This window comes from Nannobrachium achirus (assembly GCF_963921795.1).
Source record: "Nannobrachium achirus genome assembly, chromosome: 3".
Lineage (NCBI taxonomy): Eukaryota > Metazoa > Chordata > Actinopteri > Myctophiformes > Myctophidae > Nannobrachium > Nannobrachium achirus.
Window position 1 is genome coordinate 64,652,981 of NC_137812.1, and position 26,731 is coordinate 64,679,711.

General features: G+C 43.8%; 1 protein-coding gene across 1 annotated transcript; it reads left to right on the forward strand.

Annotated features, from left to right (window-relative positions):
• Positions 1-2,715: 2,715 nt before the first annotated feature.
• On the forward strand, positions 2,716-25,360 carry slx4 (SLX4 structure-specific endonuclease subunit homolog; the record flags this gene model as incomplete). The annotated part of the gene is made up of 14 exons (XM_080722742.1): positions 2,716-2,877; positions 3,316-3,649; positions 6,258-6,453; positions 7,768-7,986; positions 9,291-9,541; positions 11,422-11,727; positions 12,808-13,089; positions 14,009-14,178; positions 16,446-16,592; positions 17,169-17,338; positions 18,689-21,150; positions 21,234-21,333; positions 22,772-23,080; positions 24,976-25,360. The coding sequence occupies 14 exons, from the start codon at positions 2,716-2,718 to the stop codon at positions 25,358-25,360; spliced, it is 5,493 nt and encodes a 1,830-aa protein (XP_080578868.1).
• Between the last annotated feature and the right edge of the window lie 1,371 nt (positions 25,361-26,731).

Consider the following 26,731-nt stretch of genomic DNA (forward strand, 5'->3'; position numbering starts at 1 on the left):
GGTCTGGAAAAAAGCTTGGAAATTTTAAAGCTGGTTTGCATAGAGATTACATTGAATTACCAAGCCAACCATTTTGGCTTCTCTCAGTGTGAATGCAGCATTAGATTCTTTCTGTCACTCTATCCGTATCCCTTTTTTGCTCCTCATACAGTATAATAGAGATCTATCCATATTGTCTTTCTGTCTGTCTGTGTCCTTTTATGCCTGTATATAGAGAGAGGTTTTTCCCTTTGGTTTGTAGTCCTCTTCAAATAATCACAAATGTATGTATACACCAATGCAGGGTGGACCCAGAGGAAAGGAGAAACCTGGAGTTAGACCCATCCTACACCTGTGTTCTGGAAAGCCTGAGGCAGGGTCTGCGGAAGTGGCAGTGGGAGACTGGAGACCCCTGGGTCTGTGGACCAGACTATGTCCTGGAAGACAAGCTGGAGCCACGCTGCAGGCCGCTCTACAATGGACTCTGATGAGCAACACAACGGAGGTTTTGTCCCAAGTACTTTTTACTACTTATTGGTTCAATATTATGTTAACCAACACTCAGATGTAAAGGTTGTTCAATAGCCCTGATTTATGCAAAAAAATCAAAAACCTCAAAAATGGAATCAAGAGGTTTTGGCCAGACAGTGACAATATATTATGTCATTGTGATATATTGTATAATGGGTTTAATAAATCATTCGTTTTAGCTCTTTTTAAATAATATACATTTCAATGAATAAAAAAATATGCATTTCTTCTGTATCAGTGACCATCAGTGAAGGTTGTTTTATATTTTTGAATTGAATAAAATATCCCAAAGAAATAGATTGTTTTATCTCCATTCTTATTCCAAATGTTATCATTTTTGTGAGCTGTGTTAAAATAAATAATTTGGATTCACACTGTGTGTGTGTGTGTGTGTGTGTGTGTGTGTGTGTGTGTGTGTGTGTGTGTGTGTGTGTGTGTGTGCGTGTGCGTGACGTGAGCCTGGTGTAGCCATACTATATACTGCAGTTAACTGCATTGAGTATATTGTGTTAACATGGGTGGATAGTAAATTAGCTGTGCTAGGCTATGTGAATGTGTGTCTGTCTAATATATAGAGAAAGAGAGAGAATATGATTGATAAGAAATGGAGTCACAAGTCCATTTCAGATATATTCCTTGCGTTCAAGCCCTGTTCCTATCATCATGCTTAACTTATGTTAAAGCCAACATGCAGCAGCGGGGAGGGTGATATTTGCACATTTACTCATACAGGCTGGGGCATAGATGTCTATGGGATGGAGGACCTACTGTAGGCCCATGTCCTACAGTGGGGGGCTCTTCCTCTGGACAACAGTGGCCGTACAGAAATGTGTGTAGCTGGTCTAGCAGTCCAGACACATAATATACCACATAGACTCTGATGCTTGACAGAGCGTTGCAGGTTCGACAGCCTTTGCTGCATGTCACTCCCCATCACTCTCTCCCTGTTTCCTGTTTAAATACGGTACTATAATAAAGGCAAAAAAAGGGAATGTGTGCAGATGACTTAATTTGTCAAAAATAAATTCAGAGAAAAAGTAAAATATTGGCTATGCAAAAATGAATAAACAAACAAACACCCTGGACCAGATTGTTGTAGTATCAGCATAGGCAAATCCAAACAAACTTCCATTGCTTGAGATTTAAGATAAGATATTGATGTAGGTACAGTAGGCCTAATGGGCATTCATGTGTTAAACGTAGGTAGAAATAACTAATTATTTTCAAATGGCCGAAAAATGCATATAGGGCTCATTAATATATTGTATGTTTTGTAATAATCCAGATCTACAAAGTAGCCTAACTAGTAACTAGTAAAAGCTTTCAAAAAGGTTGTAGTGGGGTAAAAAGTACAATATTTGTCTTTGAGATGTATGGAGTAGAGTGAAGTGGAGTAGAGCACAAATACCAAGGGCCAATCTGTTTTAGTACTGTACATTATAAATGACCTATGAGCCTATCATAAAACCAAAATGTACAGGTAAAGTCAAATGTAGGCCTACTTTCAATATTTATTGAAAGTAGTATTTATTTATAAAAAATAAAAAGGAATTACATCTGGAAACTCAGATTAACTTTCAAAGTTTCAGTACACACTACACAGGCTGATCACCTTGGTATTCCAGACCAAGTACTGAGTGCATAAATTAACATAACCTTTCAGAAGTTTGACATTTCTGTATTATAAATCCTTTTGAATTAATCTAATATTTTGAGAAATGGATTTTTGATTTGAATGAGCTGTATGCCATAAAAAAAAAGCTTTTGAATATTTCACTGCATGCACAATGAATCTATTCTAGAATATATGAAAGTTAAAACATGTATAGTCTATATATTACAGAAGAAAATGGACTTTTACACAATATTCTATTTTTTTAGATGGATCTTATGTTTACGTCATCATCATCACGCGAGAATAGGACACCACGTGACAGGCAGTTCACAATGAGGCGGTTGTAAACAAACTGTAACCACTGTGACATACCGGTTTTTATATCATGATATAAGTCCGCGTAACCCGTTGGCGTAGCTAAACGACTGCTGCGATGGTGAATGATATATGTAACTGTACAGAAAGAGAAAGGTACATGAATTTCATCAGCAAGGGCAAACGCTCTGGGGACAGAAGAACATCCAGATCATTACAGCATCGTGAGCTAGCAGAAGCTTGTGTGCTACTCTGGTTGAAACACAATCATCAGCATGGACGACTCTGACCAGGACTTCGTGGATCTGTGTTCGAACTTCAAGCTGCCGAAACGAGTTGTTCGCAGGAAGCCCAACGAAACCACGGCGGCACCGAGGAGCACCGCACAGCTTCAGCCCTCCTCCTCAACTCAGTCCAAAGACACCAGCAAGAGGAAGGTAAAGGAAAACAGACTATCCTTACCTCCCCCCGATCTTTCTATTGTTAAATATCATTTATTTTTGCATTGTGTTTTTTTTTAAAGACTGTTTTTCTGATGATATCTTAGCATAGTACTGTGTTCTATCTGTCTGTCATTCAATGTGCGGACTGCTCATAGGTCCTACATCCCATTAGTCCTACATCTCATTAGTCCTAATTTGGTTAGGGTTCGGTTTAGGCATAGTTTTACTGAGGTTAGGTTTAGGTTTAGGCATAGTATTTTTTTCAGGTTAACATTCACCAGATTCGGACTAATGGGATGTAGGAACAATGAGATGTCGGAACAATGTCATTCAATGTTATATGAATTTAAAAAAAAAAAGAATCTCCAGTGAAGATCCAGTGAACTGTACTATCATTAAACTCTACCTTTTCCTATGCAAACTTCTAAATAGATTCTTCAATCAAAGAGAAGTAAGAGAGACGTGGAATCTGCTGCCAGTTCCAAGGCGCTTCCTAACGCAGAACGTGAAGCCATACAGACAGATGTCAAAAATGGAAGCGTTGGACGTGTTTCTGGAGATATGGGGCCGCCTGTTTCCGCTGGCTCTGGCGAGTCCAAGGCAAGCAACATTATTAGTGAGAAGGGTGCAGGGGCCAAAGAGAAGGTGCTCTTCAGAATGCAGCAGTTTAAGAGAGTCAGTCCACAGAAGATGATGCACAGCGAGAAGAACCCTTCAAGAGGTGCTGAGTCTGATTATGACTTAGGTCCTCGGTCAGTACAGAAAGGTAAGATTACAACATCATCATCACACATCTGCAGTGCACTTAAGAAGCCTAGGATATATAGGCTTTGTTGCATGTATTCTACATACAGCCATAGAACACTCAATGGATTTTCATGAAGGGAAGCATCTCCATAGTATTCAAATTTGTAGCGCTCTGTGTGAACCAAACACCCAATAATAAATTGCTGTGAGTTGGGGTCATCTGGGTATCATATGTACAGTATTTTCTGGACTATAGGCGCACCTGACTATAAGGCGCACTGTCAATGAATGGTCTATTTTCAAACTGTTTTCATATATAAGGCGCACCTGACTATAAGGCGCACATAATAGACGCTACCGTTGCGTTATGCATCCAACAGATGGAGCTGTGCTAAAGGGAATGTCAATGTCAATGAATGATCCATATATAAGGCGCACTGGACTATAAGGCGCACTGTAGTTTTTTGAGAAAATTAAAGGCTTTTAAGTGCGCCTTATAGTCCGGAAAATACGGTACTTATGGGTAGTCAAATATCTCCCACTTTAAGATTCTCACACACACAGACCACATTATCTGTATGCGGCAGCGTATGGGGCATACAAATTACTCCTTACCAATTCACCTGTGTAACATACCTGTTAGTGATGCGTGGGCCGACCCGGTGCCCCCACCCGCCCGCCAACCCGCCTGCATGCGGGTGGGTGGGTCAAGGTTTTAAGACTCAATTGGCGGGCGGCAGGCGGGCGGGCGGGTTATCACTACTCTCATGTGCAAAAAATAAATAAGAATAATCACCTGTTCTTATTTGCCTTTTATTCTTAATAAGAGTAGGCCTATAAGAATAAGAATACAACGTTTGAATACGTGCACGAGCGAGCGAGTTTTAAAATGCGGCAGAGAGGAGAGAGGTTTCTTCTCCGCTCCTTGGTGCGAGGACCGCCCCAATTCCGCTCCTGTTGGGCCCGCAAACCACATTTTGCCAACATTTGACACAACGTGAGCACAGCAGAGAAGATGCACAAACAATTCAGCGCGTGTCGCTGATCAGGATTTCACTTATATGTCTCTGTCATCCACACAAGTCCGTTTATAAATACTTTATGTCGGTTAAGTTATATAACCAGCCAGTCAACGGATACGATTTGAAACACAACTTTCGCATGTGAGACGGATTTTTTGACTGAATGAACCAACCACGCTCACGAGTGAGTCGCTCCCATCTCTCCAATCTGGTGATCAATCAATAACCAACAGGATTAATATTTTCCGTCTTTTGCTGTCTGTTTAAAGTGCGAGGCGCTGTATAAATATGATTGACATAAAACCTGAAACGCCATCCTTCACGATGCCCCAGAGAGAATGAACGTCTTTGAATGAATGTCTTTTAGGCTAAACCCCAATTTGAACAACATGTTTGTTTATTTAGCCCATGACAATATTGTGCTACTGTAAACCTTTCTGTAAAGCGACTTTGGGAACCGTATATAAAGATGAGCTATTGTGGAGATGACATACCATCTTTTTGGAGCTGTGGAACACAAGCTCCCAATAAACAGGTATGTCCGTGGGTATGTGGGTGGCTGGGTGGCTGGGTGGCTGGCTGGCTGGGTGGGTGGCTGGCTGGCCGTGTCCGTAGTCTGGCAATACCTTGAGTGGCCACACACAACACACTAGTTAAAGGAGGGGCGCTGTTTTGTGCAGGCCAGGCACACTCACCACTCACTCATAGGAACAGTTTACAGTTCACACACACACACACACACACACACACACACACACACACACACACACACACACACACACACACACACACACACACACACACACACACACACATAATTTATAGATCTAGAACACATAGAATTTATATATAGAACACTTAGAATTCATAGATCTAAAACACATAGAATCAAAAGCATAGATCTGGAACTGCTCAAATTCACAGCTCCACTTCGAACGAGGTTTGATTTTTTTTAAATGCGGGTTGCGGGGCGGGCGGATTCGTTGATTTAAATATATTGTTCTGCGGCGGGGGCGGGCGGGTTCCGTTCCGTGCGGGCTGTGGGCGGTGCGCATCACTAATACCTGTCAATGTGTGCCCCCAAACGTATGTGACAGAAGTTTACATGAGTTTAGTGCTGCTGTGAATGTCACCCGCAGTCAGAATCTGATCCACATGAATCTGGTGAAGGAAAAGTGTCAATGTTTACTTTTACACGTTTTCTGACAGAACTTTCTAATGGATATGATACTAGATGACAAGAGCTGATAATTTAACAAGTTCACTCGTACTCATCCATGTGACACTCAGCCCTACAAATTAGAATGCTGCTGAGAATCCCTCCACAAAATTGCATTGAGTGTTGGCTATGGCTGTATATACCTGTAGTATACATTCAGTGTATGTTACTTTATCAGCCATTCTAGAGTTACTGTGCACTGCACAGACACACAGCGTCGAGACCATTTTAACACAAGTTTCTCTTCTTGCACATACTGTTCTGTCCTTGTATCATGCTATCTACAGTAGTTTAAACTCTTATCTTGTTTTTCTTCAGCGTTATTAGAACACAATTGTTAACATCAGCGTGCCACTTGTCTCTGCACCTTCTCCTCCTGTGTTCAGAGAGACCCGGCCCCTCGTCCGGCGGGCTGCAGGACAGCGATGAGGCCCTGGCCCTGAGGCTGCAGCAGGAGCTGGACAGAGAGGCAGCAGACGCTCAAGCCGTGGACCTGGAGGACCGGGGCCTGTTCTTCTGTCAGCTCTGCAACAGAGATCTGTCCCACATGACCGCAGAGGGACGCACGCAACACATCAACAGGTCTGGGGATGAGCCTCTTGACCCATTAAGACCTGGAATCGTTTTATGCTTTAGCTATTGAAAAAATAGCAGATCTACAAGCTCACAGCGTGGCACTGTGTGCCGCGATGAGAGCTTGTAGATCTGCTAATTTTGAAAAATCATGAAAATGTGTGCAAATCTTTGTGCAAAATGAATATTCTGTATATATTTTTAAAGCAGACATTTGTAACTCAAATATTTGCTTCTGGGGGGTCCCTGATACATAATATTTTGTCAGCGGCCAAATACATATAATTCTAGGGGTCCTTGACATGAAAAGGTTTGAGAACCACTAACATAGAAACATGTGTTTTTCAAGTTAGAAGACATTTATAGAATCGGTTCAAAAATATTCAAAGGCACTCGCGCCGCGCTGTGCGCTTGTAGATCTGCTATTTTTTAATGGTTAAAGCATAAAAGAATGGTTAAAGTAATAATCCATTCCCGGTCTAAATGGTTTAAGCCATACATAAACTTCATCATTTAATGGTGTTGCATTGCAAAAATAACCGATGGACAAGCTAAAAATGTGTGTGTGTTTGAAAGTGACTTAGAATGTTAGCATCTACCAAACGTCATGACAAATTGACATTGATAATATGAATTCACTTCAATCCAAAAGTGTTTATCCATGAAGGCTGAGCTGACTGATGATGACCTTGTACTGTACATGGCTATGATAATTCTGAGAGCCAATAGACTGACATGACAGGTCTGTTTGGTACAAATGAACATTCTAAATGGTCAATCACTGATATTGTGAATCAATCGTGTTTTAATTCGGGATGGTTTCATACACTGGACTAGAGTCTAAAAATGCACTTTGTGCGAACGCAGTCCATTCATTATTTACCTTTTTATTCTAATGCTTTTCAATCATACAAGTACATTTAATTTTGAATATACACAAAACTGCTAGAACAAATAATGTTACAAGTGAGTATGCATCTGGTGATAGAAAGAGAAAAACAAAACAAAAAATGTTTTACTCTGCTCTGAGGAAGGCTGAGTGCCGAAACGCATAAGCACACTCAATAAATGATAAATTGCATCTGAGCCAGTCTTGCATCATTTATTTTGGAGTGCTGCCTTTTCCACTTCGGTGGTATTTGATTTAAATAGAAAAAAAGATAATCAGTGCTACCGACAGAGGGAGAAGGGGATAATGTTTATACTTTGTGTGTTGTTGTACGACGAAAAAGCCCATCAACCGGCTCACAACAGTTTAGGGAAATGAACGATTATGCTAACGTGTGCCTCTCAATGTTCTTGGGAAACGTATTATTCTGGAAGGTGTTTGGACGAGAGTGAAGACAGCGCCCCGGCACCTCCCCCTCCGCCCAGTGTCCCAAACTGTCCCATTTGTGGCAAGAGGTTCAAGTCCCAGAAGAGTCGCTCCGTCCACCTGAAGCGTTGTTCCTCAGACATGGGCGTGGCCCCCGCCGTGCTGCTGCAGGTCCTGCAGAGACAGGCCACAGAGGCTCACAGTGATGGCGTTGTCACTAATCCAGCGTGAGTCTGCTGCCCCCTTGTTGTCTTAGCTTGAAGTGCATTTTTCACAGTTCAGGGTTCCCACAGTCATGAAATTCCTGGAAATATTTTGAAATTAGAAAAATATTTTTCCAGTACTGGAAAAGTTTTGGAATTGATCAAGGGTCCTGGAAGGTCCTGGAAAAAATAGCTATGCATTGTCTTTGGTTATTGATTTTGTTAATACCTCTGAAATGACAAATTAAACATTGGCCAAATTGTCAAATATTAGAGGCAGAAATTGTGAAAATAGCAGATCTACATCCTCACAACGCCTCGCGTTGCAAGGCGTTGTGAGCATGTAGATCTGCTATTTTCACAATAAAACCATGTTATACGAAATTCCTTAACTCTTAGTGCTCGTCAGGGTGCCGGGGTCCCCAGTTCAAATATGATTATTTCGGGGGTCACAGCCTGAAAAGGTTGAGAACCACTGGACCTGTCTTGGGCATTGCGCATAGGAGTAAGCGACTCGTTATTGAGCTGAATTATTGTTATATAGTCCTGGAAATCGGGTTAAATATTCTGGAAAAGTTTTGGAAATTAATTGTTGAAGATGTGTGGGAACCCTGACAGTCACAGGCACTGCTGATACACAGACTACTAGGACTGAGCCTCATTACTAGGCCTGTCACAATTATTACATAATCGTCTAATCGCAATTATTTGACGTAATCACAATTATTTTGTCATAATCGTCTCCACGTTGAAACATTTTCATATATTTTCAAAAACCTTCAAAGATAGTGGAAATAGCAGATCTACAAGCTCACAACGCGTCGCATCTAGCTCACAACGTGTTGCGGTGCGTTTTGAGCTTCTTGTAGATTGGCTATTTCCATTATCAATGTTCTTTTTCTAAGTATAAAGTTGTCAAATATGTCAGTAATTTTTTTGTATATTTCGGTTATGCGTCATATCTGCCATGTGCAACTTCAAAGCCTACAAGCCAAACAGAAATGTAATTGTCAACGACAAAAACACAGTTAAATCATTAATCGCAATTATTTGAGTGACAATTGATCGTCATGTAAAATGTCGTAATCGTGACAGCTCTACTCATTACTGGACAACTTTTAACCACTTAAGTCCTATACTCGAGACGAATAGCAGCTATGATGACCAAACTAGAGACAACAGGTAAAATGTGGTTAAAGCTTTGGCTCAAATGAGTAAACTGCTTTTACATGAGTCATCAGTCCAAGCATAATACCACAGTGTGATCGGGGTGTGGAGGCCTGTCTCTAATCATACCATGTCTGAAAAGTGATCTCTTCTACTTTTAGTGGGCAGACCGTAAGCGCAAAGAGAAAAGGATCATCAGAGCCTGATTTGCCAGCAAGGAAGCGAAGAAAGCCCAAAAAGAAGACCCAGCCCCTGGATGAGGACACCATAGTTGCCCTGGCTCTCTCCTCTTCCCTCATGGAGAGAATGAAGGAAGAACAGAGACAGAGAGAGACGGAGAGAGAGATACAAAGGCAGACCGCTGCTCCTCGCACCTCAGTACCTCCACTGCTAAGGTGGAAGCCTGATGCAGGTACTGTAAAGCTACTGTAGTTGCAGCTTTTGTTTTTGGCAACGCACAGCATATAGTCTAGATCAGGGGTCTTCAACAGGGGGGTCCGGGACCCCTAGGGGGTCCTCAGAGTTACTACAGGGGGTCCTCCAAATCCTTGTGTGATAGGATAATTCTTTTAAATTAACAACTTGAACCCTTACATCCCTATTCCGATTTCTGAGGAGAACTTTAGCCAAAAAATAGCAGATCTACAAGCTCTCAAAGCGAGGCGTTGAGAGCTTGTAGATCGGCTATTTTTGGCAATAGGTTTAGTGTAGAGATAAAAAAGAGCAGACCAAGTACATAGTGAAAGGTCAAGTTTACAAAATATCGTCGATTTAAGTGGTTAAATGTCTGAAAATACACATTAACTCATTCCCTGCCAGGCCCGATAGTCCCGAGATTATTCCAATGTCTTTCCCCGCCAGGCCCGATAGTCCCGAGAATAAAAATAAAAAAAAATTCAAAAAAATTTTTTTTCAAAAAAGTTTTTTGACCCCCAAAAATGGAGTAGGCATGATAGCAATCGCGAAATTGCATGTTTAACCCCCATAGCAACCCCATCTTTCAAGCATGGCAGCCATTTTGGCAGCCATCTTTGTTAAACATAGTGGCTGTTATCTCATGAATGCCTGAACGGATTTCCATTCGGATTTTTTTGTTTGAAAGCTGTGAGCAATGTGGACACACGTGGTGCATTATCTAGGCATGGGTGTGCATGATCCGTGCACACCCAATTACATGGAAGTCTATGGAGACGAATGGCAGGTGGGAGTACGGAGGTATGTTAAAATGGCGGTCAATGTGTTAACATGAATCCAACATAGACTGACGACAGTGCAGTCAAACAGGTCTATGAATCTATCTATGAAATTGATGAAAATCTGCATCACACATTTATACAATATGTAGGGGGTCCCCGCTTCAACTCTCTCAGCTAAGGGGTTCTTGGCCTGAAAACGTTGAAGACCCCTGGTCTAGATGGTTCTAGTTTTGTGGGGCCGTTTTTTGCCCAAGGAATGTTTTTCATGCTACACAAATGCTTGCAATGGATTCAGAATCATGAAAAACCCCTAGTTAGACCCCACACGTGCTACTTAAAGAAGATCTTTTTTGGGGGGGGTCCTTTTTTTCCTGTATAGTAGGTGAATGGGTAGGTCCAAGAAATCATTAAAAATTAATCCAATGAGAACATATTTCAGCTTGGTACCTGGCAGAATCTTAAAATATACCCTTCAAGGATTAAGAAAAAAAAGGTGGCGAACCCTATGCGCGACTGCGCGTGGACCCCCCTTTCCATCTAGACTAATACAAAAACGTCAACAATCTATCCTTTAAATGTAGCATTGATATCATAACAATGAGTGGGGTGGCATCTCAACCAGTGGCGTCAGTTCAGCAAAAGCTAGGGTATGGCAAAGATGGGAGTCATTTGGAAAAGAGGCGTTACATTTTCTATAACACGGTTCTATTGTGAAAATAGCAGATCTACATGCTCACAACGCCTCGCTCTGCGAGGCGTTGTGAGCATGTAGATCGGCTATTTTCACAATGTCTGAAACAATTAACAGTAATGAATTGCACCTGTGCAGCTGACTTGCGGAACCTGGTAATATACCATTTTGTCAAGATAATAGCTTGTTAAAGAGACATTTTATTACATAAATTGCATTTGTAGTTATTTACTGTAATTTAACAACATAATAACCAGCACAGACAGACAAAGAGACATTCATGGATTTATATTTATTATTTATAACTTTTATTAGCCCCCCTGGACCCAGGGTATGGCAGCTGCATACCCCTGCCATACCCAATTGACGCCCCTGATCTCAAGCTCTTTGTCCTCCTCGTCACAGGTAAAGGCCGTGGGAAGAGGAAAAAAGACGGCGTCCCTCGCCCTCCTCCCCTGCTCCTGGTCCAGGATCCTGAGACGGCGCTGAGGAGGCTCCAGGAGCGCGTAGCGGTCCTCCTGCTGTGCGGCCCGGCCTCCTCCCCTCCCACCCCCACCCCCACCCGCTGCCCCAGCAGCCTGCCTGCGCAGAGCAGAGCTGCCCCGCTGTGGCACAAGAGCCAGCTGCGTGACGGAGGGCCCAGCTGTCTGTCGGAGTTCTACACGCCAGAGCTTGGGGAATTCATCGTGGCTTGGAAATCCACAGAGGCAAGTTAGATGAGACTTGGTTGTGGTGTCCTTTTTTTTTTAAAGATTGGTTTTTGGGCTTTTATGCCTTTATTGTTTGGACAATAGACTGACAGGAAATGGGGGGAGAGATGGGGAGTGACACACGGCAAAGGTCGTCCGGATCGGGAATCGAACCGGCGCCGCCGCCAGGCATCCATGCCTATGTGGCAATGCCTAAGTGGTACACACCTGAACCAGTAGGCCAGCCGGTGCCCCGGGTGTGTTCTTAAGAAGTTATCATTCTTGCAAGAGGGTTTAGAGTCTCCCCTTGTGGAAAACAAAGTTAAGTCAAGGCCTAAGCAACACTTTCACTATTCCTCTGAAAGCTCTGCTAGTTTTAGTTGGTGACTGTTTTATTTACACACAAACATCTTTTACTAATCACTTTCTGAAATCAAGTGGGGTAGTCCGTAGATCACACATGATCATGGAAGCCTATGATAGCTGTTCTTCTTTCCATTGGAAGTGAGACAATGAAGAAGTTGTCAGCACTCAAGGAATCTCCTTTTCACATGTTTTTATTTACCTCAATGGACAGGAAGGAGCAAATGTACGTGTTTCGACCGTAGTCTTCGTCAGCGTTTGTCCGTTTGACAAACGCTGATGAAGACTAAGGTCGAAACGCGTACGTTTGCTCCAGTCCATGTTATTTTGTAGCCTCGCAACAGCCAGACTCTCCCAGGGGAGACCAATCAGGAGCGGTGTGAGGCGGGTTCGCTCGAAATGCAGCCTTTTGATTGGAAATTGAGAACCAAAGTCTAATAAAGAGACTCGATGGGAGGGACACCAGACCGAGAAAGGAAGCACATTGGTGATGACGTAGCTCGGGATGGCTTGCGAGGCTAATTATTTTGAGCCGTGCAGGCGTGCACCAAAAAGACATTATCTAATTAGGAGTGTTGCAGGCTTTCTGCTCTGTTGCAGATATCTTCTCTGCATTGGAAGTGCCCATTCATTTTACAGTATATAGCATTGTCCTTTTAACCAAGGAAGTATCTGGTGTAGGTTTGTACACAAGGGCACCTTTCAAAATTCTCCTTTTTGTTTTTTACTTTGTAGACAGAGATGTCTTCCAACAAGGGCAACCCTGAATCATTGCTCTGCCCACCTGCTAGAGAAGGAACCCCACTCACCATGGCTGAGAGCCCCGCTCTCCCCTCCTCGTCCCAGACAGTGACCACACCAGCACCAGCCACCCCAGGGACGGGGCACCTCCACACAGTGACCACCCCGGGGACCGGGCCCCTGCCGGTGGGAAGCCAAGTCCTCCGTGATCTGATTGAGCTGGCTGATGAGGGTATGACACTCAGCCAGTGGGGCTACGCTCCCACAAGGCCTGCAAAAGGTGGGGAACTTGTACTTTAGTCTTGAATATATCTAACTGGATCATATTCACATGGTGGTCTGTCATGCTGGAGGGTGGCAAACCCCTACCACACACCACAGTTGGGGTGGGATTTCCCCACTACCTAGAGCAGTGTTTCTCAACCACTGTGCCTGGGGACCTTTGTTGTGCCCCTGAGAAGGGTCAAGTGTGCCCCTTGAAACTGCTTGAATGCCAGTATTGTATTCATCATTTTAAAAATTATTTAAACTAGTGAAAACAGCCGATCTACAAGCACACAACGCCTCGTGGTGCGAGGCATTGTGTGCTTGTTGTGCGACAGCCTTGTATGATGAAGCAGGGCTTTACTTTGCGAAGAAACGTACACATTTGAAACTTGGAGATACAAGTTTTCTTCCCGACAGTGACGATATTTACACCCCTGTATTATGTTGGTGTACCCATGGATTCTTGGGACATGAAAAGTGTGCCCATGCAGAAAAAACAAACATACATCATACTAGGCCCTAGGGCCTAGTATGATGGTGTGAATATGTTCAATGGTGCTGTACAAGAGGAGTAACATTCTCAGGATACATGGACCTTCTGTCTATTGATACATAGTAACAGGGTCGACTAAATTGAAATGTGAAGGGCAATGAGTAATATGGTTTTCACACCTGACTTGAAACACAATTATGTGATCTCTGAAGGAATGTTTATTTCTTTGCACTTCTACATTCAGGTCATGTACAGTGAATACCGAACTTCATAACAACAGATGTCATTTAGACTGTCCTTATGTGATCTGCTGACCAGTGACATTCAAGTAACGATTGTGATCGAGTCCATCATTTGTGACACAACCACCCCACTGCATGTGTGCAAATATTGCAGATATTAAACACACCTCTTGCTCTGGTTCTCGATCTGTTCCCAGCAGCGGCAGATCTTCAGGTCAGTGGTTTTGTGCCTGAAGAGCCAGCAGAGCAGGCTGACCTGCATCTCAGTGGCTTCTTACCAGAAACAACAGCCACCCACTGCCAAGCACCCAGCAGCGCAAGCCAGCGGCAGCCAGGAGTACCAACGGCAAAACGCACTCACAAATCGGTAGGGCTGTCACGATTATGACATTGTACATGACGATTGTCACTCAATTCATTGCGATTAACGATTTAATTGTGTTTTTGTTGTTGACAATTACATTTCTGTTTGGCTTGTAGGCTTTGAAGTTGCACATGGCAGATATGACACATAACCTAAATATACAAAGAAATGGAGGACATATTTGACAACGTTACACTTTAGAAAGAACTTTGATAGTGGAAATGGACGATCTACAAGCTCACAACGCGTTGTGAGCTTGTAGATCTGCTATTGCAATCGGCCCTAATCCGGTTCTACTTTTTTAGTTGATGCTATTACAGGGACTGTACATTTATGTAAGTAATTACAACAGAGTTAGCTTACAGATAATTTGCCTCTGTTGTCCCTGGGTAGCTAGACAAAAACAACCACAAAACATCCATTACACAAAAACCAGCACAATATAATGACATCGATGTGAAATCAAAGAAGCAATATGGCAAATATAATAAAAAAACAATAAAAAAGACAATCATTGATGGTGATACATTTATTCTTACATTAACTACAGCTTGTGGATGGTTTTAACTCATTGCATGCCAGGCCCGATAGTCCCGAGATTATTTTAATGTCTTTCCCTGCCAGGCCCGATAGTCCCGAGAATTTCCGCCATTTTGAAAAAAAGAAAAAAAAAAAATTCAAAAAAAAATTTTTTTGGACCCCAAAAAATGTAGTAGGCATGATAGAAATCGCGAAATTGCATGTTTAACCCCCATAGCAACCCCATCTATCAAACATGGCAGCCATCTTTGTTTACATTTTAGGAAAACATAATGGCTTGTATCTCATGAATGCCTGAACGGATTTCCATTCGGATTTTTTTGTTTGAAAGCTGTGAACAATGTGGACACACGTGGTGCATTATCTAGGCATGGGTGTGCATGATCCGTGCACTATGAATTACATGGAAGTCTATGGAGACCATTGGCACCATAGAGTACGAAGGTATTGTTAAATGGCGGGGAATGTGTTAAACACTGCAAAGCTTTCTAGAGAATGTTTTTTATTGTGAGTACTGAATCGATTTCCCCACTACTTAACCGAGAAAGCAAAGTTCTTTCTGAACCCTCGTACTTCCAGGGTAGGCCAGGCATCCTCTGAGGTGGCAGTGCAAAATTGTGAATAATTGTAAACACCAGGCATAGATAGATAGATAGATAGATAGATACCTTTATTATCCCAAGGGGGAAATTCAGTTACCCAGAAGGTACAGCAGTTAAAGGTTACAGGACAGTAAGAAAAAAAGAAAAAGACTGTTGTGTACAGCCGAGCGACAAAAACAAACAAGAAAGAAGAATCAACAATACAGGAGAATCAGCCATACAGAGCAATTAGGTTAAAAAATATATTATATACATAAAGTGTCGAGACAGAACACAACAACAAAAAAGTAGTACTAACGTTTCAAGTAAAGGATTGCAATTTTAAGGGACTTTTCTAAGCATATTGCAAACTCAAAGAACTTACAATGGTCCAGTCATTCAAACATTAGAAACTACTTCTCAACGTATAGTGCCAAAAAATATATAGCCTACACATATATACAGTATGCAAAAGTGTTTGCACCAAGACAATAATAATAATGCTTAGCCTAAATAAACACTGCAGTTTAAGCCAGCAAAGTAAGCGAGTCCTTACAAAGGTTACGGTGTGAGACAGTTTTTATGTGCTTTAAGACAGTGGTTCTCAACCTTTTCGGGCAGAGACCCCCAAAATAATCATATTTTAACTGGGGACCCCCCACCCTGACGAGCACTAAGACTTGAGTAATTACATTTTGTATAACACGGTTCTATTGTGAAAATAGCAGATCAACATGCTCACAACGCCTCGCAACGCTCACAATTTCTGCCTCTAATAATTGACAATTTGGCCAATTTTTGATTTGTCATTTTAGAGGTATTAAAAAGTCCTTAAATTGTCACTTTAGAATTGTGCATATACCCTCTATAGTCTCTACACTTTATTTTATACAACTTTATATAACTTTATTTTGGTTTGTTTACTGTTGAGTGAGAAAACAATGTTGCACATTAAGTTAATCATCTGGGGACCCCCCCCCCCCCCCAAAAAAATATTATTTCGGGACCCCCCAAAATTATTTATACAGTTATACAGTTGAGAACCACTGCTTTAAGAGATAGAAAAGGCTCCAAACCTCCTCAAGCCATGTGTAGTAACATAATAGTGCACAGAAGTGTTCACTGATACATTGTATTTGTCCTCCATAGGAGCCTCTGTCCAGGCTAGCATCAGACCTGAGTTGTATGGTGAACAACCCTCAGCTCAGTGATGTGCAGATCCAAGTTGACACTGGAGAGGTCTACTTTGCCCACTCATTCATGCTGTATGCTCGCTGCCCCCTGCTGGTACAAATGGTAAATACCTACTCTGCAAGTGTGGCCACAACATACTGTAGTGACACTTAATTTTAACATGACCTACCACTGGCTACCAGACAATTTATTTATTAACTCTTAAGGTTGGATATGGCTACACATGTACAGTATCTGAATTAGGGCGGTAATACAGCTATGGAATCATGATTTGAATTGAAATGGAACCAACCCAGGCCTCATATATATATAGGTTCATGACATCTCTGCTGTCGGGCCGAAACCTCCTAACTCCAAAATGTTTTTTTACTACTTTTCATTGGTTCAATATTATTTTAATCAACACACAGACATAAAGGGTGTTCAATAGCACTTGTGAAAAAAAGAGTTGGCCAAACAGGTGGAGTTAGCTGGTTTGGCAGAAAGTGTGGAGTTAGGAGGTTTTGTCCAAAGCACTTTTCTTTTACTACTTTCCATTGGTTCAATATTATTTTAAACAACACTCAGATAAAGGGTGTTCAATAGCCCTGGAGTTAGGAGGTTTTGGCCAGACAGTGACGATATGGTGTTCATTATTACTTTATTCCCCTTTCCTTCACCCTCCCACTCATTTCCAAGGTTCATGACAGTGGCTTTGGGGTGAAGGAGGAGGACATGCCCGCTGCCCAGAGGGTGTTGCTGGGTGATGTGCCAGGCCAGGCCGTACACTGCCTGCTCCACTACCTCTACACTGGCCACTGCCCGGTCACAGCCTCCCTGCGGCCCCATGTGCTGGAGCTAGCATCCAGGTGAGTGGAGCTAGGAATGGGACGATATGTGATATTATCGTTTAATCGTGATAAAAAACACTCACGATAATCGCATTGTGGAGATTTAATTTATCGTGATATCGTCCTCCGTCATGCACTGGGATCAATTCACCTTTTATTTGCCGAGCTGCATATCCGGTACCACTTAAACCCTCTATAATTGGTAAAAAGTACTTAATATACGTACTTGATAGCCTACAGTCTTTTATTTTTTTCACTATCAAATGTCAATGCCAAACGCAATGCGTTGTGAGCTTTTAGATCTGCTATTTTTTGGCAAATGTTCCGCCCCAGGATAATGGATGTTGGAGATCTTTTGATTATCACTATAATATCGTAAATCGCGATTTCTTTGGTCACAATAACCGGGATATATAACTGATGTCTGGAGCATTATTCTCCTTTATTTTTAACATGCAGTCATCTTTGTGGCAAGTGGATTTCAATCTTGTGATGTTAGGGAATCAGCTCTCTGAGTTGATTGACCTATAAGTCAAACAAAGAAAACAACGTATGATTTGTATGATTTTTTTATTCACATGCCGTGCCAGCGCACATACACCACTGTTTTCCGCTCCAATGTTAATAATCAATGACCGGCCACGCACGGACGTGCACGGACGCAAAGGCATATTTTCCCCCACCCTGTGTGTTCTCATTGAAACGCATTGACCAGATGTCCCGCTGGGTCAGGTTCGGCGAGAACAATAACGCACAGGCCTCCGTGCAACAATAAAGAGTGTGAGCGACGCCTATTTTTGTGCGTTCCCAGCATTGAGCCCTGTATACTTCGTCACACTACGAATAGTGATAGTATCGTGGCTATGAGTGTGCAGCCTTTTCTTCACTTGTACGGCTGTAACGATTATGACATTTTACATGGCGATTAATTCTCACTCAAATAATTGCGATTAACGATTTAATTGTGTTTTTGTTGTTGACAATTACATTTCTGTTTGGCTTGTAGGCTTTTAAGTTGCACATGGTAGATATGACACATAACCTAAATATACAAAGACATTACTGACATATTTGACAACTTTATACTTAAAAAAAGAACATTGATAGTGGGAATAGCCGATCTACTGTACATGCTCACAAAGCGTCGCGATGCGACACTTTTTGAGCTTGTAGATCTTCTATTTCCACTATTTTTGACTTTCTTTTTAAATATATGAACATTTTTCAACATGGAAACGATTATGACGATTATGAAAAATAATAGCGATTATGTCAAATAATTGCGATTAGACGATTATGTAATAATTGTGACAGCCCTACTTTTAGGTTACAAGTGGTTAACATTCCATCTCCTCTTCTCCTTCTTAGATTTGACCTGGAGGATCTACAACTGCTGTGCGAGCTATACTCAAGCCACACAGAGAACGAGGGCGAAGGAGCCGGAGAGGGGGAGTCCTGGGAAGACGGCTCGGGTCAGGAGCATCAATCTGGGATAGAGGAGGCCTTCCAGGAGCTGCTTCGCTCCATGTGGACCGAAGAAGACCAAGACGACGACGGGACAGTAGGGAACGGAGAGAGGGACGGAGACGCGGAACCGGACGAAGGCAGGCGCACCGGCCTCGTCACATCAGGAGACGGAGAGATGCCCGACGAACACGTGAACGAGGAGGAGATCGAGGAGATCTACGAGTTTGCCGCCACGCAGAGAAAGAGAGAAGAGGAGAGCGGGGAGGGAGACCTGGACTCTGAGACGGAGAGAGATGATGAAATCGTGAGACCAGTCGTCCCAGAACCTCAAAGGGGATCAATGGGTACCGAGGAAAAAAGCCCTCATGGAAGCCCCAAATGTGAGCTGAACGCTAGCCTGGATCGCAGCTACAACCGGCTCTTCTCAGAATCCTGGGGTGCCTACGAGGAAGACTCCTCCTCGCAAAAACACGAGAAACAGAATGCCGGCTCGCAAAACCGACAACGTTGCCCTTCGCCTCGCAAGTTCGTGTCTACAACGGACCAGGCAGGGAAACGCACAGAGAGACCTTGCCTCCAGTCCTCGGTCTCAGCCATTGAACTCATCGACATATCCATGAGCCCCCCCTCCAGTGTGTCCAACCTGCCTGTGCCCGGGTTGTCCCCTGCTGCACGGAGTGGAGCCAAGGCTTCAGGAAGAGGAGACGTTGACGTGTCCAATGTGCGCAAGGCGTTCTTCACAGATCGTCCTCGGGAAGACGTGTCTCCAAAGAAAGAAAGCCAGGGCCGTCTGAGTATACGCTCGTGCAACGCTCTTGCTTCGTGTCCAAGTAGTAAAGAGCCTGAACTGGTCGTTTTGTCTGACTCTGACGAGGAGATGGAGACTGGTCCAGCTGCTGTCTGTTCCCCGAGGGGTCCCTCTCCACCTTCCCCTTACTCAAGCCAACACGGCCACAGCTACACCCAGATCAAATCTCTGCCGAAAGTGTCACATAGAAGATCTGGCGTCGAGAACAGTCAAGAGTCACGTCACTCTAACGCCCCATCGTCTCCCGTGCCAGACCTGGATCAACCCGGACTCTGCTCTGCTGGTTTAGACCCCAGTCCAATGGACTGCTCACCAGAGGTGTCCTGGCTCATCCCAGCCACGCCAGACTCTCCCAGTAGAAGCACCAGCACCATCTCTACTCAGACCCACAGCAGCATGCGGCGCTCGCAGCTCTTCCCAAAAACCAGCTCTTCGTCTTTGTCGTCGTCGCAGTCCGCTTCCCCCTCTCGCCTGTCGTTGAAGAACAGACCTTCCACCTCTGTCAGTCCGCTCAGACTCACAGGTTCTGAACACGTTACTCGGGCAGACGGCGGCGCCGACTCCAGCAGCCACTCTCCCTTACGTACAGCACCTCCTTCCCCACCCTTTAGACCCTCCAGCTTTGCTCGTTCCCAGCCCCTCCCTCTCCAACAGGGTGACTCCATACAGGGCACACCTCTCCACAGACACGGTCCAGCTTACAGCAGCACACCCCTGAGTACGGATCTACCTCAGCCCCTGGCTCTGGCTGTGGCCTCCCCACTCCTTGGTGACTGCGATAGGGAAACGTCTACGAGGAGAGGGAGCGCGCGCTCCCAGAGCCCGGAGAAGAGAGCTTTGGGGACCCTTCATCTCTCCCTGTCTGAAAACCCGGTGTCCCAGCCTTCGTCCCCTCACAGATGTCCCCAAAGTCCACCCAGGGACATTGCGTCCTCCTTCAGTCATACTAGATACTCTAGTCAGTCTGACCGCCATGAAGGCAGCAAAACAGCCGAGGAAAACGGAGAGAAACCCGAGAGGAGTGAGGAAGGGGAGAGAGTGTCTGAAGTCGAGGAAAAGGGGACAGACAAGGAGAGACTGAACGATTCCGCGATGTCGGTTAAAGAAGAGGCGGAGGAGGCGGACATTTCTGAATGCAGTTTTCGGCAGAGTTTCATGGACGACCCTCCCATGGATTTCATGGATGACTCCTGGGGCCTCAACGCAGGGGCCGACGGAGACCACGTCCCCGACATCCCCAGCGCACGCTTCAGTCTGAGGCTGGAGGACAGTGGAGGTGCCAGCCCGCTTCAGCGCAGCGCGGGAGGTGGGGGAATGGAGTCATCCACCCCTACCACCACGCGGTCCCCTAGACGCCGAACTCGATCTCCCACACATGCTGGCCCTTCCTTTACCCCTTCTCCCCCTCCACACTTCAGCCCTGCCACCAAGGCCGCGGTCAACGCCAGCCTCCTGGATTCCAAGATATGGGACAGCTGGGAGGAAGAAGAGGAGGAGGAGGAGGCTCTCACTCTGTCTCAGAGAGTGAAGCCTGCAGCCCCATTCAGGACACCAGGTAACTGCAGCACTGCAACGAGGTAGCATTTCTGTCATAAGCAAATCTAATGACATTTAATAATAACACATTCCTCTCTGTAGTGACGTCGCGCAGCAGGAAGAGACCTTCCTTGGTGCCCATCACTCCCATGCCCAGCTACTCTGACATGGACACACCAGACCTCAAGAACAAACTCAACAGGTCAGTTCATGTTCAGCCACATATAGAAAAGGAAGGCTAACAATAGGTTACTATGGGGTTTTTACCAGAGGCGTCATTTCATAAACAAAACTAGATGGTGGGGCGAAAAAATACGTAAAACCTTGATTGTCGCCAACAAATTCAGTAATTTATTTTTGCAGACAAGACAACGCATGTGTAACAGTGTTTATATTTCATTCTGTCTATTCCCAATTTTATATTGATTACATGTAGTAATTCTACACCTGGTTGGACGCAATACCACCAAGATATCATAAGGCTAAAATACAGTAAGGTGCCAGGGCCATGCCCACAGATGTTTGGGAGGGCCAAATGCCCTGCTAATACACCTTCTGACCACCTACTTCTAATCTGTTCATCCAAGTGGATATTGTTGTCAGATGACGTTATTAACAAAGAGTTCACAAGGTTGGGACAGAGGTACAGACAACACTAAAATATAAATATGGATGATAATCATTAATAGTTAAGTCCTGAGATTTTTGACTGATTAACCGGATAACAAGCGTATTAACAGAGGAAATGTACACTTTTGGGTGTAATGTGTGTATGAGAGGTGTTAGTCCTAGTCTCGCTTACCCATCAACTATTCCACAATCTCCGATTGCTATATAGAGTCTGGAACTACAGCTCCCAAACGGCGAGTACGGAAGTAGTCACTGCTGCACAAAACTGTAGTCCCATTAGAAACATAACAGAAGCACACTAGCACAGACAGAGTCATTTGAGCATCATATTCTTGTTATGCATGTATACGGTAGTTTAAGAAAACATTTGAAAACTCATGGAAGTAACACCAACAATACCAGAGAAAGACCACTGAAAAATATTGAAAGAATAACGCTTCCAGTAGGACTTGTTATCGCTCCTGCACCAAGGGAACGGGTGCGTCACATCCGCTTGATCCCATACTCATCATAAGACTTCCGTTGCCCCAGACTGTATGACGGGAGCATTTGCAAATCGCCACGCAAGACTAGCCTTGTCCTAAAACCAAGCTTGACACCTCCCACACACATACAGTATTGTAGTATGTCACATAATCCCTGACAATGTGCTGCTGTGATTTGAGCATGACAGTTCCCTTGTTTTTATATGTCAAGGACCCCCAGAATAATATGCATTTGACCGCGGACCTCCCAGACTCGTCGGGAGGAGAACAACCCCCAATTCAGTCAGATCAGCATTTTAAGATATATTCAAACAGTAGGGGGTGCCCCCCTGGGACCCCAAATGATGCCCTTGATTTTTACTAATCAAGGCTAAAATTTGAATCCTGAAAAGTAACACGTTTTGGTTTCCATCCGACAGCAACGTTATCCAATTACCATTCTTAGTCATCATCACCAGGTGCTCGTTGGCTCCCTGTCACTGATCTTCAGTGGGTTCTCTTTTTTTCTCTCCCCCTTCCAATTAGGTTTGGTGTGCGTCCTTTACCCAAACGCCAGATGGTCCTCAAGCTGAAGGAGATTCATCAGTACACACACCAAATCGCTGGCTCAGAGTCTGAAAATGAGACACCCTCAAAGTCCCTCCCCACCACCACTACCACCAGCAGCGCGGCCCTCAGCACTCGGCCAGGCTCCTGTGCCAAGGCGGTGACGTTCAAACAGCCCTCCACCGTCTCTCATGATGTGAATCGCCACAGTGAGGAAGATGCAGAACCCCTCTCTGCCTCGCAAGGTTCCAATACCTCCTCAACTGCTGCTAGTGAAGATTCCGAGAGGTAAGGTTTAGACTAGAGCAGTGGTTCTCAAACTTTTACATTTCAAGGTCTCCCTTTAACTCTGTGACATCAACATCATCAACTTTTATTTACAGACACAAGGTCCAATAAGAAGACATACAATACAACATTTAAAAACATCACACCAATACAATTTAAAATAAAAACAAAGCAATCAGAACACTAAAATAAGGCACTATACCAGTGTTTCCAGATGCAAGAGTGTTATTTCACATTACTGAAATTGGGTTTAGTCAGCAGCATGATAATCCAATTATTTGACACATTCAGACGACAAATAAACGATTTCTCAGAAGAGCATGAAAAGTGCACACTCCTGCTTCACAAAACAATTGACTGGCACTCGACCATCTAGGTTTTCTGAGTCGAATCCTCATACAGTCATTGTAAGCAACCTGTCGTTTTTGGATGCTTGTCTGCTTATTATTTTACCCACAAGGGGGCAGTGAGTGCAATAGGCTCTGAACAAGTTTATCTTAACATCATTAGAACAAAAGTAGAACTTCTTCAGCATGTTGGCTTGTGCATAGAGCATACGACGCTGCCTATATATGTCATCATCATCACTCATTTGGTCAGTAATGATGTGACCCAGGTACTTTGCTCTATCACACAGTCAGAACCTGCCCTGACAGATAGAATGAAGGAAAAGAAAGGTCCTTGTCCTCTCTTGTTCTACAAATCACGATGACACTCTTTTTTGCGTTATATTTTACATCACATTTTACACCATAATCTGAACATATATTCAGTAGCTGTTGGAACCCAGTACTGCTAGGAGACAGTATGCAAATGGCACCAAATGGACCCTAACTGGTCCATTTGTATGCTGTTAAGAGTTACAGACTTGTATGGGTCAATTTAGACGCCCCTAAAGGAACCCACAGAGTCCCTGGAATTCACTTTGAGAAACACTGGACTAGAGGATGTAAATGATCGTTTGTCATCGTAGACATTTTCTAGAGGCCTAAATGTTTGTGCTCTGACCGTATACATACCTTATATGAAAATTATATTGATACATTTATGTCCTACTTAGTCAATTGACAGTGTTGTGTAAAAGTAGGCAACAATATCTACGTCCATTGTGACCTTGTATTTTTTAAAGTGAAAGTTTGTCGATAATGTCCAAAATGGAGACTCTGGGGGTCTCCCTGGGGGTTTTATAAATATTTAACCAACGAAAAGTATTAACATTTACTGCCTATGACGAGCACTCGTCACGTGTCGCACAACGCCACCGCAAGCGTTCGTCAAATCTTGATTTAGTTTAGCCATTAAGACAGTGGGGAGGGACGGGTGTCTGCGACACTATGAGACATGCTGCCGTCTTTTAAACAACACTGTAGATGGAAATGATGGATATTATTCTATAAAATCTCAAAGGTAATGTATTTTGATGGCAGGGAACAGACAAAACAAGCTCAGCTTTGGCAGTAAAAGTTTACAAGGTAGAAACCTCATACCTGTAGTCTACAACAGGGGTTTTCAAAGTGGGTGCCGCGAGATCATTTTTTGATAATATTTGGAATTTATTTGGACATATTTAGTATCATTTTAAACTTGAAGTACAAAGTTATTTTCAGTCAGTTCTAACCAAAATGGCTATCTCAATGGTTTCCTCGCAACATAATCACTAAAATATTGTCACTGTCGGGCAGAAACCTTGTATCTCCAAGTTTCAAATGTGTCTTTTGGTAAAGCAAAGCCCTGCTTCATCATACAAGACTGTCGCACAAAACTAGTGAAAACACCCGATCTACAAGCACACAGCATGTGTCGGGCATTCATTTATGAAAAAGAAAACACAAAAAGTTAGAATGTGGAAATAGGTTTTCTGCCCTCAACTGTGACCATGTCCTCTGTGCTCGCAGGTCCAACCCGGAGCTGTGTCTCTCCTCCGGAGACGGAGACTCTGACAGCGAGGTGACGGCCTCGCAGGCCTCCTCCCGACTCCAGGACCGCCTGCAGGCCGTGCGCTCCTTCATCCTGTCCGACCCGGCGCTGTACAGCCAGATCCTGCAGTACCAGCCTCTGGTGCTGTCGCAGCTCCAGGCGCGGCTGAAGGCGGCCGGCATCCGCCTGGGCGCCGCCAAGCTCCTGGACTACCTGGACTCCCAGTGCATCACCTTCACCACGGCCAAGCCCGGCCGCGCCGCCGCGCCCACCCGGAGGAGAGCCAGGGGCCAGGGGGCCAGAGGAGCAGCTAGAGGAGGGGCCAGGGGGAGGAAACGAGGAGCTGCTACGGCCGTGGCCTGAAACACCTGATCAGTGGTCCTCTAACTTTTTCATGTCAAGGACGAAGGACCCCCATTCGGCCTGCCGAACCCCCACCCCCCCCCCCAACGTTTTGAGTAACAAATGTATATTTAAAGATTTGCACAAATGTTCATGATTTTTCAAAAATAGCAGATCTACAAGCTCAAAGCACTGCACCGAGTGCTGCACAACAGGGCCTTTTCCACCGGCAATGAACCGGTTCTGGTTCTTCCTCCCGCCTATGGGATGAACCATAGGTGAGCTTTTCCACTGAGAACCACAAAATCCTTGGTTCTTCTGGTTCAATCATGGTTCAATCTGGTGGAAACGCAAGCCGGCTCGCAAGAATGTACCAAGGAACTGTTTTTTTGCTGGTGGAACCAGTGCCTTTGGGGCCTTTTCCACCGGCAAAAAAACAGTTCCAGAACCAGTGCATCCAGAACCAGTGCCGGTTCAACTTTCTTGGAACCTTGGTTCGTTCTTGCAAACCGGCTTGTGTTTCCACCAGATTGAACCAGAGCCATTGTCCCCCAGTTCAGGTGGTGGTTCACTGGAAAAAACAAGGATTTTGTGGTTCCGGTTCCGAACCAACTTTTACGGTTCGGAACCAACTCCGGTTCTCGGTGGAAAAGCACACCTCTGGTTCATCCCATAGGCGGGAGAAAGAACCGGTTCTTTGCCGGTGGAATAGGCCCCCTATGAGCTTGTAGATCTGCTATTTAATAATTTTAAAGTGGTTAAAATCTTAAGTGACAGATGCTTTCCAGGTCTAAATGGGTTAAGATTACTACAACGATGAGGCCGATTTGTTATTTCACAGATACTGTGGTTCTGCGCAATCTAAATGTTTCAGATAATAGCTGAATGCTGGTTTTATTGTTCCTGCAATATCAAAAGTAAAAGGATTTTTGTTTTGTAAATTGTGTGTTAAGGTTTTAGTTTTTGAAGGTTGCATACTTGCATGTATTGCACAATTGATCAGTGATGGAAGACTTAATACAAACTCTTACTTCAGTTAAAGTATTGATGTATTCTATGTAGAAATACTGTTTGTTAGTAAAATTATTGAAAAGATTCTAAATGTACCGTACTTGAGTAAAAGTATAAAAGTAGAACCAAAATTGAACAATTTACTCATAAGCAATTTTAATCTCATTAGGTGCTTTTTAACACCCTTTAATAGCGTTTAGGTACCATTAATCCAAAGTAAAGGCCCATTCCCACTGGGCCAGATAACAGATATCTGGAGATATTTCTCCAGATATGTTTCCATGCAAAGTGGATGGTAGATACAGATAAAAAATATATTTGCCACAGATAAAAGTATCTGTGGCAAATATCTGTGGTAGACTTTTCTTTTATCTGTATCTA